Raw genomic sequence first — 15167 nt, forward strand, 5'->3', positions numbered from 1 at the left:
CAAAACCTTTAATAATTGTACACGACAAAACTTTGTAAATCCACTTGCAACCTAGCCACAAAACTACATAGGTGTCATCTTTGTTGAAAGCTGTAATTGTATTTGCTAGAGTAAGAAAGAGAATTAAGGGAAAGCCGGGGCAGTCTGGACAATAGAGTAAATAAATTTGCTCTTGCTATTAAAGACTGAACATACATCTCCCATCTTCTGAGCATATAGAAAAGATTCCTCATTACCTCCTTAATGCCCATGGTTCTTCACTCTCAGTAGAGCAGAATTTGTCCCGTGACTGGAGAAGTGCTGATTTACAAAAATCATAGTGGGGGATCCAAGTTCTATATAATCCTCAGTTTGACCTGAATACCTGATTTCCAACTTTCACTGACCAGTAAGCACAGTCAACTAATGTACTTGTCTCCAGGCTTTTCACAGCTTAACTATTTCCAGTTACCATCAACAAACTACTTGCTAGAAGCCTGCCTGCTGTGGGAGGGTGTTGTAACTGTATTGACTTCAACCAGAAAGCACACTCAAACTCAGTTGGATTCAGTCTTTTTTAATAAATTAATGTCATTCAAAATACAGTGCCAGAACATGATGCAGCTGAACATGCTAGTAAGGTTTGTCGTGAAGCACCTGTGTTCATGTTATGTTAGATTGGCGGTGCCCCACTACTGCTAGTGGTTCCTGGGATTAATGCCAGAGCAGCACTAGTCATCTGCTCTCCTGCACACAGCACAGGATATTCCTGAACAGTTTGCTTCTCCCCCCACCCCCCCAAAGTAAAAAACCTGATAGCTAAGGGGTATCTATACACAATCACACTACAGTAATGCTTGTTATTAAATTAACAGAAAATAAAGACCTGGTTAATCCACACTAAAACTTTGTTTTACAATGGAAAAATACATCAGCAGCAGGAAGTAATATACATGAGCCAATGTTACTGTAATACAGACCGTGGAGACATTTACTGATTAAAGCTCCACATAGACCCGCACTATGAGGGCTGACAATTCCTATTGCAAGCCCAGCAACTTAAGTCCACACCTGGTAAACTACCAGCTGCTTGGAAGACCTGTATTCTAAATAGACAGGTATAAGTTAGTGAAAATAGAATACATGCACCTAATAATACATGTGACTGAACCTGCAGTCATTTTGCCCTGCATGTTACCATACAATGGAAGATCTACCCTTCCTACCACAGGTAGATCCATGGGATTTGTTTCTTTTTCTTTTAATCGCATTACTATACCAACATGGATGTTAGTATTAAGTAAGTGCAGCACAGTCCTTTGATTAGGCCACACTGACAATTATATAACTAGCACTTAAGTAGAATATCCAGAAGTAATTCAAATATAACTGGAAGATACTTTCAAGAGAGTTGTGACATCATCCTAGAAACAGTAACTACTTTTTTCTGAAGCTAATTTTCCTGAACTGAGACTTCATAGAACTAGAAATTAATTCTTTAGACAAGTCAGATGCTTAAGCTCATGATATACGTCTACATTTCTCAATTATCAGATAATAGTATTTCAGATTATGGAAGCCTATCTGCTCATTTCACTGATTCATACTGAATGGCAGCAAGTGTTAGGTAGGGCATAAAAATACAACTCATGAAAGGCAGGTTTGACACTTCTGTTTCCAGACCTGTTCTTTCACAATCATTTATTTCAAGATAACTGAGCACAAAATAAGTTGTGCAGTCTAATTCGGGAGCTATACAGGTGGTAAAGTAACCATCTCCCCATCCAGCTCAAATTCATCAGCTCCATCTGGTGAGAAGAGATACGTTGGAGGTTTCCATGGGGACTCTTCAAGGCAAGACGGATACAGCTTTCCTACCGTGCACCGGAAGTCTTTCCCCAAGTCCCACAGCACACGTTCTGATATATGCTGCCTTAAAAACCAGCGATCGAGTTCCAGGTCATATTGATAGGTGGCATACTTCGCCCTCTCGTTCATGTGGGTTTCTCGTATAAAGACACATAAAGAATTAGAGATGACAACAGCTCTAACGCATGGGTCAGAATACCGCTTGGCAGGGATATTGGCTGCCATTCTCCATTCATTTTTATTCACGTCATAGATTTCCACGGTTACGGAAGACCCATCTACAGTACTGCTTGGGAGCCTTATACCAGAATTGCTGGCAATATGCAGTCCTCCAATATAGAATATTTTATCACCAAAAGCAGCAGCTGAAGCAAAACATCTACTTGTTTGTCGCATAGCCATTTCTACCCAAGCATCTGACCTGGGAAAATAACAGTACATCAAGTTGTGTGCCATTACGTAAATGCAGTTGTGAACTGCTACTGCTGTGCTCCATTGCCATGCGCAAGGCAACGGGCTTACCATGGTCCACTCATCTTTCTCAGTATCATATCTCTCCACAGTTCTCCTGTTGAGTTCTCCACCAACGCTGTCTCCTCCAATTGCATAGATGTAGCCTTCACAGCAGACCAGGGATGGCTTTATACGAACAAAGAGCATCGGTGTCTTTGGAAACCAAGTGTTTTGCTGTGCATCAAACCAGTAAAAGCAATTCACAGTTCTGAAGGCAGCCTGGAGTTTGCTGCTTTTACTGTGATTGGTTTTCGTGTTTTTCAGAGGAACTTGCCCACCTGCTATATAGATGTCATTATCAGGAGTGACAAGCATCCCAACCTTATGCAAGTCAGCAGGAGGGTTGCAGAGTTTGTAAACTTTTTCTGCCTGGGGGCTATAGCAGACAGAAGAATAAAGACTACCAGGGTTTTCAGCAGCAGCTTCAATGAATATCATCATCTCCTCTTTCGTCATACCAAGTCTGGGCTTGAAAAACTTGGGCATTGATTTGTACAGTCCTTGCACCACCACTGACTTATCATTAGGTGGTAAGCCTTGAAACCAGGCTCTCTGTGTTACTTCTGAAAGTGCATCGATTCGGATTTGGCTAAGAACAGAGGACAGATACTGCGATCGTGACTCTGTGTTGTACTCCAGCCATAACATGGCAGCTTCACGAACTGTCTCCTCCTTTTCCACATTTAAATTGTCACTGCTTAAAATATCTATCAGTAGATCATGTGACAGTTGCATGAAAGCCTCCTGGTGGTACACAGCTGTGAACTTGTGCTCCACCATTCTTTTAGCACTCTGTTTTAACTCTTCACAGCTGAAGAGATCAGCAAAACTTAACAGACGCACACAATTTTCTGCATTAATTTTTTTGATTAAGTATTCTCTACACCGTTGTAACACATCATCTACCTGTAATGCAAAGAAGACACACGCTAAGTATTACTGCATACCATCTATTCCTTCACGTACCAGCAGCAGGTAAAAATACCTGCATTTACTGTTGAACAACAGAGTTTAGGCCTGGAATACTATATATATACAAAACTACAGCAGTGACTTCCTCAACTGCTTCATGCAGATCAAGTACATCACATAATTATGTCTGCTGGAGAAACTCATTTGCTAAATGTTAGAGGTGCACTGTTTTACTTCCGCCCTCCGCAGGGACCATAAAGCAAGGACGGAAGGGTACATGAAACGTATCTGGCAAGCAACTGCTGTCTGTACTGAGCAAACTGAACAGGAGTATTTTGAAATGACTAAACAGAAGACTATTTAACAGGATAAAGAAAAAAATGGTTCAGAGATTAGAAGCAGTAATTTCATACTCAAATAAAACATTCCTACCTGTAAGAAGCAGGCAGTTTCATAAAGCTGTTCTACTGTGCTGTCGCTTATTGCCAAGTTACCCGTGTATGCGTAAGTTATGATAATTTGTAAAGTGGCTGCATCCACATTCCTCAGGTGTACATGTGTTTGTTTACTTTCACTTAGCCCGCTCATGAACATGGCTCTGAGGAGGAATATACATATCAAGACAAGGATCAACAGTAAGTACAGTAATCTTAAATAGTCACCCATAAGTCTTTAGTGATTACACTCCAAAAGTTGAACAGTCTTTTTGGTTGCCTGTTTACAGGTGTTTAGTATTTACCTTAGGCTACCATCTAGTATTTAAGATAGAGCATTTGTATGGAACATTCAAGAAGTACCATCACTGCCTTCTGTGGAAATATTTTATATTTATGCAAACGCTTTTGTGTTAATCAGCAGAGTACTCTAATGATTATTTAGTTTTAGTGATGAAATTTAAAACTTCTATGTTAGGTGATAAGAAGAGGGAAGAAACAGCCTCCAGAAAATACTGTTGAAACATATGCGCTAGATTTTAGCTTCTAAAACAAAAGAAGCAGATTTACGCAATGGAGTGAGCTAAGTCATATCAAAAAGCCTGCTCCTCTGTGAGGAGGAGAAAGTTAGCTGGGAAAATGGAGCAAAGACGGGCACTCCACAAAGTATTTCTTATACACCATTCATAATAATACACAGTAAACTTCCAAGTTTGTAGACAAAAATGAATGACAGAAAAAACTATCAGATTGCTCTGGGGAAAAAAAAAAAAAAAAAAAAAAGGGAGGGTGCAAGTATTTCCATTACATCTTCCTGAAAAAAGCAGAAGGCAATTTAAAGAAAAGGCTATTGTTTCCATAATGCTTTATATACCTATTGCCCGTTCTGTTTTTTTTTTTAATTGCAACACAGTTAAGAACTAACTGGATTCTAGTACTGTAAACCAGGTATTTGTCAGTTTTCTTAAAATGGGGGACAGTTGATTTTAAGAGCTTTATATTAATTCAGGTTTGGTATTTATGGTTGTATTGAAAATTCAGCTCAAGGCTCTTTATATTTATTTGGGGCTTTTTACGAAGCCACATATGAGAGAAGTTAGAAGGGACAGTGGGTGCACCCTACAGTCCTGCCTCCAGCTGCAGAGGTGAAGGGGACATGGAGATACACTCCCTAAGCAAAGCCATTCCAAGAAGCCTCTGATACAAAGACAGTGCCCCACCACCATTCCCTCCTGCCCCATCCCCATCCCTCTGTCTTCCAAGCTCCTTAACTCAGGGCAACTGGCATTTTAGGAGAGGTCACCGACTAGTCAAGTGAGCATCAACTTGCCATGCGGCTTTTTAAAGGTAAGCAAAGACAGTACACGTGCCAGCAAAGACTCCTCTTCATAGAGAAGAAGAGGTAGCTGTTGGAGAATCTGGCTCTAGTGCATGCTTACACACTGCTGAGCGGCCTGCACTGGAACTGGGCTGTCGCAGCACAGTCTTCGAGCACAAAGATAGAAGGTAAGCTGGCTGCAATCATACACAATGGCTGGATCACGCTAAGAGATGCTTTTCTGTTCTTCCCCCTCTCCCCACAGCCTCCTTCAGGGCTATCAATTTTTCATAATAAAGCTAAATTTAGGAAGCTGAGCATCTTTTTCTAAACCAAAGTAGAGAAGAAAAACAGAACACGACAAAACCACAAGCTTGATACTTCTTTTAACCAGTGCCAAAACCTCATTCCATAAATAATAAACAAACACATATGAATAAGAGATCTGACTGCATATTCTAATGCAGCACACTGCGTGGACTCGTGACAGCTTTCCAACTTTATCATTAGCCACCCACATTAAATCTGGCCACATTTCCAGTGGCTGTTATTTTACAGACTGTTGGAACTATGTCATCTGCACAAGGCCAACAGCAATAATCATTATCTAGTGATCGCACAATACTTGTTGCTAAAAATTGTACCAGACTCATTTGAGATGAAAAAATACAAAAACCAGCAGCAACAAAAACTTCAGTGAAAGTAATAAATTAATCCTCAAATAGTTCTATACAAGAAAGCAGACAAAATACAGAAAACATTTTAAACATGTTCTGTATAGTGAGCCCATCTCAACAAGAAAACAGAATTTGCAAACCTTCACTTGATTAAACAGGAAAGAAAAGTTATAATCCCTCCACAATGCATCAGGAAGGTGAAACATGCATGGATGTCACCAAGACTAGTTTCAAGCTTCAAAATTCCTTCCAGACAGGCAGATTAATTATATTGTGTTACCAACAAAAAATGATTAACCACTAAAGAAAATTCATGGTACTTCATCTTCTAGGACTTACCATGAAGGTATCTGCAAAAAGTAGTAGCACTCGACATACCTTAATAAAAACTTTTCAAAAGACAAAAAACAGGACACCTGGGAAGCAGGAGCTACTGAATTAAAAACTGCAACAGCATCTTGGGGACAGGGGGTGAACAAAAACACCCACCCACAAAAAACCCTGTTGCATTGCAGCAAGGCTCTCAGGCAAGAAAAGAGTTTCTGGCTGCTTTGCTGAGCAGAGAAAACCTGATGATTCAGAAAAGCCATGAACTTGCACAGCAATCCCTACCTCTGCTAAGAAACTACAGCTAATAAACATGACAATGGAACTCCCATAGCCAAATCTCAGTAATTCCTTGTTACCCTACCTTGGGAAATAAAAGATTAAATATTTAAAGATTAAGTATGAAGAATAAGAAATCTACTAATTATTCAGACTGGATTAACTCCCTAAAGAAAACAAACCATCACAAGTATGGTGGGGTTTGGTTTGGTTTTTTTCACTTACTGTAAAAACGACTACCTATCCAGAGTAAGTCACAAGATGCTAGAAAATTTATTTTACTCTTTTGGTGTTGGCAAGCAATGATATTCAGGTTTTTTACTTACCTCACTGATCTTTAAAACTCTCTGCCACACATTAATTATTAATCAATTAAGTAATATTACACTCAAGAACAGGTATCACAGATTTGCTATAGTTAACAGATCCTAGTTTGAATACTTACCTGAAATACGAGCTGCAAGTTGCAAGAACCATCTTATGGCAGGGAAATTCAGTGCCCTCAACAATCAGCACTATGTCAGTTAGCAACTGCTGTTCATAAAAGAATTTTAACTGCTCCAGCAAGGATACAGCGTACTCTGTATTTATCTGCCTCTCGTCCTGGGTAGACATGACTGTATTCCATTAATATTTCCAGGACCAGAGAGAAAAGTCAAGATCTTTTCACCAGAGAAACGTCAGTTGAATACTTCTGAAGTAAGCAGGGAAGAAACGCAGGAGGTCTGTAGCCTTCAGAAGTGATACTGATAAAAAAAAGGCAGTGTTATCTTGGACTGCCGAATCAGCGTTTCAGACTTTGACCTCCTATTAGGTCATCACACTTTGACTTGCCACAATCTGTTTAGAGACTTTCAAGAGTGCCTGCAGAGCTCCTGTTGAGATCTATGATGCAGCAAATGAATGAACAAGAGCGAAGTCTGAGGTAGATTTCGTGGTAACATCTCGTGATCAGTGGCTGCACTTGAGTGACTGAAAGCAGGAAAATAAAATTAGTTTACGCATTAGCACTTTTTCAAAAACCTTTCATAGTTACCCCTTAAAAGTAATTGTCTAACAAACTTCTTTCTAAATTAGAACTTCACTACTTGCACTAAAACTCTTGTTTAATTTTTTTCTCTACAACAGAAGTATCAAAGAGAAAGGAAAAGCAGAAGAGTTTGTTCATTAATTCTCATCAAGACGCAGACTGATGAATTAAGATAATTTATTTCGTCAACACAGCTTCTAAGGCTGGAGAGTTAAAACAAGGTTCAGTAAGACTTTATTCCTCTTCCAAAAATTACCCAGTTTTCCCACCGAGTACACCTGTGCATTTCCTTCAACCACTGATAAGATATCCACATTTTTTTCATTTCCATATTAAACAGCTACTTTTTCAGCTTCTGTGTTTTTGTCTACTTAAAGCTTATCAATACCAGGCCACTCAAAATATAAATGCAGTTTCTTCAACATTCCATCATTTTCCAACTAAACTCTCAACATCATCATCGACCTGTTTACTTCACCTTTGGCATTCTACTAGAGAACAAGCAGAACCGGACCTAAGGATTAAAAAGACCTAACAACCTATATTCCCAATGCTTATTTAATTCATCTTCTCTGTGCAGAAGGGCTTCACCTATTAATATTTCACATTCCATTTTTTTCCTTCTGAGTCATTTCCGTACAGCCAGGTAAGCATGACTGCTGCAGACCGGAGAAAAGAAAAATAAGAAGACAATAGGAGCAAAGGGATGCTGGAATGGCAGGGGTTAAAACACTTGGGAGTGGTTATAAAGCAATGGCCACAGGCTACAAAAGTCTGTTTTCCTGTTTGGACATTTCTCCTCCTCTTAAAAACGGGGTCAGGTTTTATCTATCTTCCACGTGAACACAGAAACGTAATTGAGAATGGGATAGTTGTGACAACAAAATCATCATCATAAAGGACACTAGAGTACCACACCTATCAAATACTTCCAGGTTTATTTAACCTTGCACTGTTCTTTCACATTGCAAAAATCGAGGAATAACCAGGGACTTGTTTGTCTAATGTCTAAGACATCAGTATCATTATAGTTCATGATGAACAGTGAATGCAGAAATACCTTACTTGAAATGACATACTTTAAATTCCATACAAAAATACACGACTAGTGTAAGATGAAGGCTGTAGAAATACCTTCCAGCCATATCAAAGATCTGCTATTTCAACAGAGCCCTGCCTGTAATACAATTCAAAGACAGCTGTCTTTTAACATTCACTCACTTGAAACAGATATGCTTAATTAATGCCACTTTAATTACTACTAATTTAGTGTCACTGATCCTTTTCAGTGAATATACACAAACAGGAATCTCAAGCTCTTAGTTTTCACTAGTTTAACTGGAAAACAGTCAAAATAGTCAAACCCAATGTTCACTGTTTCTTCAGGTGAAGCCAGTTAATTAAGAAAAACAGAAAAGGTGTTAATATTTGGAGGAGGAAGAAGGACAGCCTACTATATGCTAATATCTGTTGTTATAGCAGAAGTCTTCACTTCAGACCTTCAAGTTTCAGGTGCAGTTAGCCACTGAAGCGGCTAAATGACAAGTATATCAAGGATATACAAGGATATTGCTTATCTAAAGCAATGACATTCTGCTTCAAGTCACAGCTTCTTTTCACCAAATTAGTATGCATCCTATCTCTGCATCACTGACCACTATCCTGGTTATCTGATAACAGCTTAACATGCAACCTAATCCACTGACAGATTTTGCACTGAACTTTAAATGGCTACAGAGACATGCAGACTTCCTAAGTGTGTTAGGCCCACAGAAGTAAATAGTTCATGGCTTTACTGGTATCCCTGGTCTCTCTACAGCATTGTTTTTCCTGGCTTAGGAGTAAAGTTTCAAGAACAATACAAGCCAGTGGATTAAGCTCTGTTCAGGCAGAGCATCAGTAGTACTAAACTTTAGCAAAAGAAGTCATTGATATTGTAACTTCCTATTCTGGTGTAATTTTAAAGAATATAAATCTTCAGAAACAGGAAAAAAGAGTAAAACTAACATGCACTGTTTTAGACATTAGGTAACAGAAGCAGTCAAGGATGCCATGGAGAAATTGATATATACCTGCTAGTAAGATCAAAGACATTTTTGGCAGCATGTGGCCGACAGTCGGTAACTGAAAAAGCAGACCTGTTCGACAGAAGACAAGTTGAAACTGTGAAATTAATTACTATAAATAGCTGGAACATTTGAGTATGACCTTCAGTAGCAGAAAAGATTGAGGAGATGACAGGAGTCTTGTTGCAGAACATTCATGTGATGTGAACCACCTTTGAACTGTAAATTTACAAAGCTGAAGTCCTTGGTTTACAGCTGATCTGAAACCATCTCATTTCCATGATGTGCTCCAGAGAGGCGCACATGGTAGGAGCATGCTACGTACATGATTCCCGTTTTCCACATCCATACTGTGTTTTGCTGCCAGTGATAACCATTTGCTAAAGAACAAAATTTTGTATTTGTCAAAGTCAGGAGTTACATCCCATTCCCTTGTAATGGAACCATACTAAATACTCCTCAGGAGAACAATAGATATATCAAGGATCTCTGAATTTCTGGTCCAAAATTACCATCGTTTATACTGTCACTTGCCCAAGAGAAGTGAATCTGTTCAAAACATTAGGGTAAGTGGTGTAGGAAGATCATTTTGTGCCTGGAAAGTCCTCCAATACTACCTACCTCTCTCGCACCTCTCTGAAGAGTTCAAGACAATTTTGAAGGAGATACTCTCCTCGCTTTAAAGGCTGAAAAACTGAGGCACCAAAGTAAGAATCAGCTTATCCAAAGCCACATACTTGCCAAAGGAGAACTGTAAGAGGCTCAGTTCTCCCCAGTCCCAACCTAACCTCTCTCACTGCACTGTGCTTGGTTGGCATACAGCTCTTAGATCTCAGCTAACTGAAAAACTATGAACTTTAAAAGATGTTTACAGATGCACAAGTCTCCTGTAGTTCTCATAACTACACAGCGATGAACATTTCTGACTTATGGATGAAAAGATCTATGGCTGAAGTTAGCTTAATATCCTGAACTGAAATTCTGATAGAATAAAAATAATCCTTGAATGCAAGTTCTATGAATAAGACTCTCCTCTTCAACAATGTCACTGGAATGACCATTTTGTTCTGGGTAACTTCTGGGAAGTCAGCTGTCTCAAACAGGACTGGTATAGCTGCTAGAAGGCCACAGCAGTACTGGATTGCAAACTAAACCAAATTACTACTGGGTGATCCAAAGTAACTCCCTATCAAGCTGGAGAGCAGCATTAAGTAACAGTTTGGTAAGAGGGTTTTAAGTAATTATTATTCCTTTCAGCTTAAGTAATTTTGATGAGGTGATTTTAACATCAAATCTGAATGAGACCATTCCAAAAATTAGTCATCAAATGTTAATGAGTTATGGGACAGGCTATTAATTGCCTTCCTTGAATCTGTTTATCTTCTGAGGTCAGGCAAAGATCAATAAACAGAGATACATACTGCACTACATACATGGAAGTATTAACACTATACTTCAATATATAACATGGAATAAGTATATTGACTATTGCTAATTTAATTAGTAGGGAAAGGTGTAAGATCAAGTCCAGTTCAACTGGACTAATTCAAAACAAAATTTGCTTGATTTTTTCCAAATTATAAGAAAGGCAAAACAGATATATAGACATGCAATTTTTTTTTTTTGCTTTTTTAGATATTTTGATACTAGGAGAAGAAATAAGTTCTTCTGAAAAATCCCATTAAGAAGTCTGCCAGATTAAATGCCTAACTTCCAACAGAATTCTGGGAAACACTTAAAATCTATGAAAGAGTCACAGGTTCCCATCTGCATCTTTAGGCATCTAAATATCTCTTGAATTCTAACTTCACTAACTACAATTCATACTTCAATAAACCTGTATGTTTGAAAGAAAAGAGAAAAAAAAACAACCACCAAAACTTATTTCCCTGGACATTTAATTTACTTAATCTAGTTTTAACTAATAAAAAAAAAAAAAGCTTTAAATACTACTTCTGTGCACTTTTAATCAAATTCCTATTTCCATGCAACGGTAGCTTCATACAAATCACAAGCAAAAACATGTCTGAAGTAGTGAGTCATTCACTATTTTTAACATAATAAAATGTCAGAATTAAGAACTGAACAACCATAAGCCAAACTATACAAGAATTCAAGTGTGTAGAGATAGCAATCCTCCCAGCTAGCAATGAAAGTACCAAGCTCAGGCACTTTAATACTTAGTTACTATTAAGGATATGCCAAGTTACAAATCAACACGTTTCAAAATGATTATGCCAACTAATAGCAAGGGGGAATACAAGCACTAAAAACGATTAAAATCAATTATGTAAATCAATACACCTAGCCAACAGATCTCAAAGATAGGAAAGAAGAAACAGGAGTTGGAAGCTCTAGATTCTTGAGTAATGTATGAAATTTGCATCCTTGGCAATGAAAAAGAAATAGGTAATTGATGAAGCAGTTCCAGACTTGGAAGTTTCCCTCTCTTCTAAAGCCATCAAAGGTGTCTTTGATAGCACTGCAGTCCAGAAACCCAAGCGCATCCAGGAGATTCTAATAAGGCAACAACATGAAATTACACAAAAAACAAGGACCGATTTATTCCTACACTGTTATCATCTTGAGAATTACTATTCACTTGGAAACTACTACTATTTTCCATATATATTATGCTTGGAAGGTGAGTTACAACTCTGAGGTAGGTGAGCTTTCTGAAACTATGCAGAAGCTAGAGACTAGAAGTGTCAGACTCCATGCTAACAACATGTTTGGTCACAACACGCTCCTCATTACCAGTTTCTTTCCTGTTTTTCTGCTCCTAAAGGAAGTTATACACTAAAGGAAATACCTGCTCAGAAACAGAATTAGCACAAGATAAACCAACAACTTGGCAACTGGCCTTCTATGCTGAGCACAGGTAGTTTCCATCCCCAAGGGCGTTTCTGTTTTGTGGAAAGACTTGACCTGTTTTGGAAAATTAAAGGAGGGGGCGGGGGGGGGGGGGGGGGGGGGAAGTGGGCCATGGATGTCTCCAGTAAGATCCAGCCATATATCATGTATGTACAGAAAAGTGGCTTTTTTTCTCTGAACTGTGGTATGTTAGTGAAGTTAGTCTGTTTTATTAAAGGGCTTAAATTCCAGTTCACATGTATACATCGCTCCCTTAAATATTCACTATGAGATATGATGCTGTTCAACTATAAATGCAAGCACTTCTACATTAAGAAATCAGATTAATAATTAATGCAGCTTAACTAACCATAAGTTAGTTCCTGAAAGGTTGAGAGTCTTATAATGGTTATCTTATTCATGCATACAAAATTTGTTCTCAAAATGCAACAGCCACTAGATTAAGGAAGACAAATTTTAGGGTTTGCAACAATTCTGGTCTGTTTCATAATCACATGACCAAAACAAAAAAGCCTGCCTCGGAAAAAAAAAAACCAACCCAACAACCACCACCAAAAATACTAAATAAGCAGCAACATCCTTTCTTCTGCTTTGGTCTGTTCCTGCAAGATGCTAGTTACACAGCACTGAGTATAACAGAACCCTTTTACTCCACACACAAAAATAATGAGGGAAGAGGTGTGACACCTACACCCAGATCATGAGACCACGATTTACATATCCAAGTATATTAAATATTAAAAATTACTTATTTCTCCTGGTACATTTATGGGAAACTGAATTAATTTGATCGTGTATTTCAATGATCTCCTAAATACATCACCTCAACAAAATTCATGTAAATACAGCCCTAGGTGAGCTCACAACAGCACACAGCCTTTCAGGCCCACTACGATCACAAAGTAATGTAGAAAGGCAAGCTGTGGCTTTGCAAGGAATCCTCTAAAAATGCAGATGCTAACTACAATGCAAATCCATTTCTAAATCATAATTAAAGTTATTTCAAAAGCAGCAGGTATCTATCCCGCTCATAACAGAAATAATAATAAATACTGGAAAAATCTTAGGCACACAAATGGCTAACTTCAAAGCTATACTATGCATATACTTAGTCTATAAGAGTTCACTAAGAAGTTTGACTCTTCAAATCCACACAAACACTGAAGCCCACCCCCAGTCGCTGCAGGTAGTAGTAGTATGTATATGCACAGAACCAGACATTACACGGAACGCCAATGCCACTACAATGCTGTTGTCCTAGACGACTTCATCGTGTCTGTCCTTTCAAGCGTCTCTAAAAAAAACCACCGGAGTTGCAAGCGTCCCAACCTGCTGAGCTGAAGAGGAGCACTGAACGCTGGAAGCCCTACTGCCCACCCCATGACAGGCCTGAGTTTACAGTCCCCTCCCGCTCGCGGTACGCAGCGACACGGTACTACAGAGGGAACACATTTTTTTCCTCTTCCTGACAGCCGGGTGCGCCGTCCCGTCCCTCCGTTGCTTTAATTCCTTTCCTGCTTCCCTAGGAAGCCCCTCGCCAGCCCTAAGGAAGGGGGCACTTTCCTGCTCCGCCAGTACCGACGCGCTCGGGGGCTCAGGGACGGCCCCGCCGGCCGCACGGCTGACAGCCCGCCGCGCGTCCCGATCTCCTCTCCTCTCTCCTCCTCCCGAGCTCCGCCGCGCCCGGAGCCGGCCCCGGCCGCCACCTCGCCTTCTTCCTCCGGGTGCCTCCGCCGCGGGTCTCCGCCGGCGTCCAGCGGGACCGGAGCCGCAGCTGCCGGGCGGGAGCGGCCGCAGGTCGCAGAGGGGGCGGGCGGGAGCCGCGCCCAGGCGGGGTGGGGGGTTGGGGAGCGGCAGGCTGCGGCAGAGCCCCAAGCGGGCCTTCCCCGCCGCGGGAGCACCGCCCGCCGCCGGGGCCGAGGCCCCCCCTCACGGCGAAAGGGCGGCCTACCCCCGCTGCGGCCCCGCAGGCCGCCGGCGGCGAGGAGACGGGAAACGGCCCGACGGCCGCGCCAGACGACGGCGGCCACTACGGCGGGAGGCGAGCGCAGGAAAGCCGCTGCCGCCGCCATCCCTCCCCGGACAAACCTCCGACCACCGCTTTTTCCTCTTCTGCCTCAGCGTCCCGACCGCAGGCGGCCGGGGGTGAGGGGCCAGCCAAAGGAAGCGGGGGGGGGGGGAGAAGAAGAAGGAGGAGGAGGAGGGTCCGCTCTCACCCGGGCTGCGGAGGCGGCAGCCACTAGGCACGCAGGCGCGCTGCCCTCCACCTCCTCATCCCCCACAGCACCACCGCCGCTCGGCGGCCGTTACGAGGCGCCGCGCACTGCCGCCCCTGCCCTCCTCTCCTGCGCATGCTCAGAGCGGGGAGAAGCCAGGCCCATTTCCTGTTCCTCCCCCCTCCAGCTTCTCCTGCCTACGCCGACGCCAGCGCCCGCGCCCAGAGAGAACGGCGGCCGCGCCGGCCCGCTTCACGGCGCAGGGCGGGTGCGGGACCCCGAGAGGAGCGGGCGTGCGGGCGGAGGCAGCGCCCTCTGCCAGGAGGAGTGGCTCGCTGCAGCCCGTGGGTTGTGCGGGGAAGGGCTAAGGCCCAGCCCGGCCGTGTCCCTCTGCTTCCCGGCGCCTCCTTTTTAGTTTTTCTCAGGGGCCCTCCTGCCGGCTGAGGCACGGTGCAGCTGAAACGTCCTTTGGTCAAATGCGGGAGCCTCAGAGGCGAGGTTTGCCTGCCCCTTGAGGAAACGCCGCCTGAGGCTTGTGGTGGCCTTGAGCCTGCCAAGTGACAGGGGCGAGGGAGAAGGGAGGAGGCAGAAGGCCGAAGTCTGGCCCAAGGGAAGGGAAAATCCTGTAGACAGGCAACTTTTTAAAAGCTAGGGAGTTGGGGGGTTTTGTTTT

The 15167-nt window shown here is 41.9% G+C and overlaps 1 protein-coding gene across 4 annotated transcripts; it reads right to left on the reverse strand.

Moving 5' to 3' along the window:
- Positions 1-540: 540 nt before the first annotated feature.
- On the reverse strand, positions 541-14597 carry KBTBD2 (kelch repeat and BTB domain containing 2). Of its 4 annotated transcripts, XM_052792449.1 has the most exons (5): positions 14367-14463; positions 9411-9476; positions 6754-7280; positions 3706-3871; positions 541-3267 (listed from the first exon to the last, which is right to left on the reverse strand). In XM_052792449.1, the coding sequence occupies exons 3-5, from the start codon at positions 6921-6923 to the stop codon at positions 1732-1734; spliced, it is 1872 nt and encodes a 623-aa protein (XP_052648409.1). In that variant the 5' UTR covers positions 6924-7280; positions 9411-9476; positions 14367-14463; the 3' UTR covers positions 541-1731. The 4 variants fall into 4 exon arrangements, with proteins under 4 accessions (XP_052648409.1, XP_052648420.1, XP_052648401.1 ...); XM_052792460.1 differs by lacking the exons at positions 9411-9476; positions 14367-14463 and adding an exon at positions 14495-14597; XM_052792441.1 differs by lacking the exon at positions 9411-9476 and having other exon boundaries at positions 14367-14482.
- Between the last annotated feature and the right edge of the window lie 570 nt (positions 14598-15167).

The sequence above is a fragment of the Harpia harpyja genome, chromosome 1 (genome assembly GCF_026419915.1).
Source record: "Harpia harpyja isolate bHarHar1 chromosome 1, bHarHar1 primary haplotype, whole genome shotgun sequence".
NCBI lineage: Eukaryota > Metazoa > Chordata > Aves > Accipitriformes > Accipitridae > Harpia > Harpia harpyja.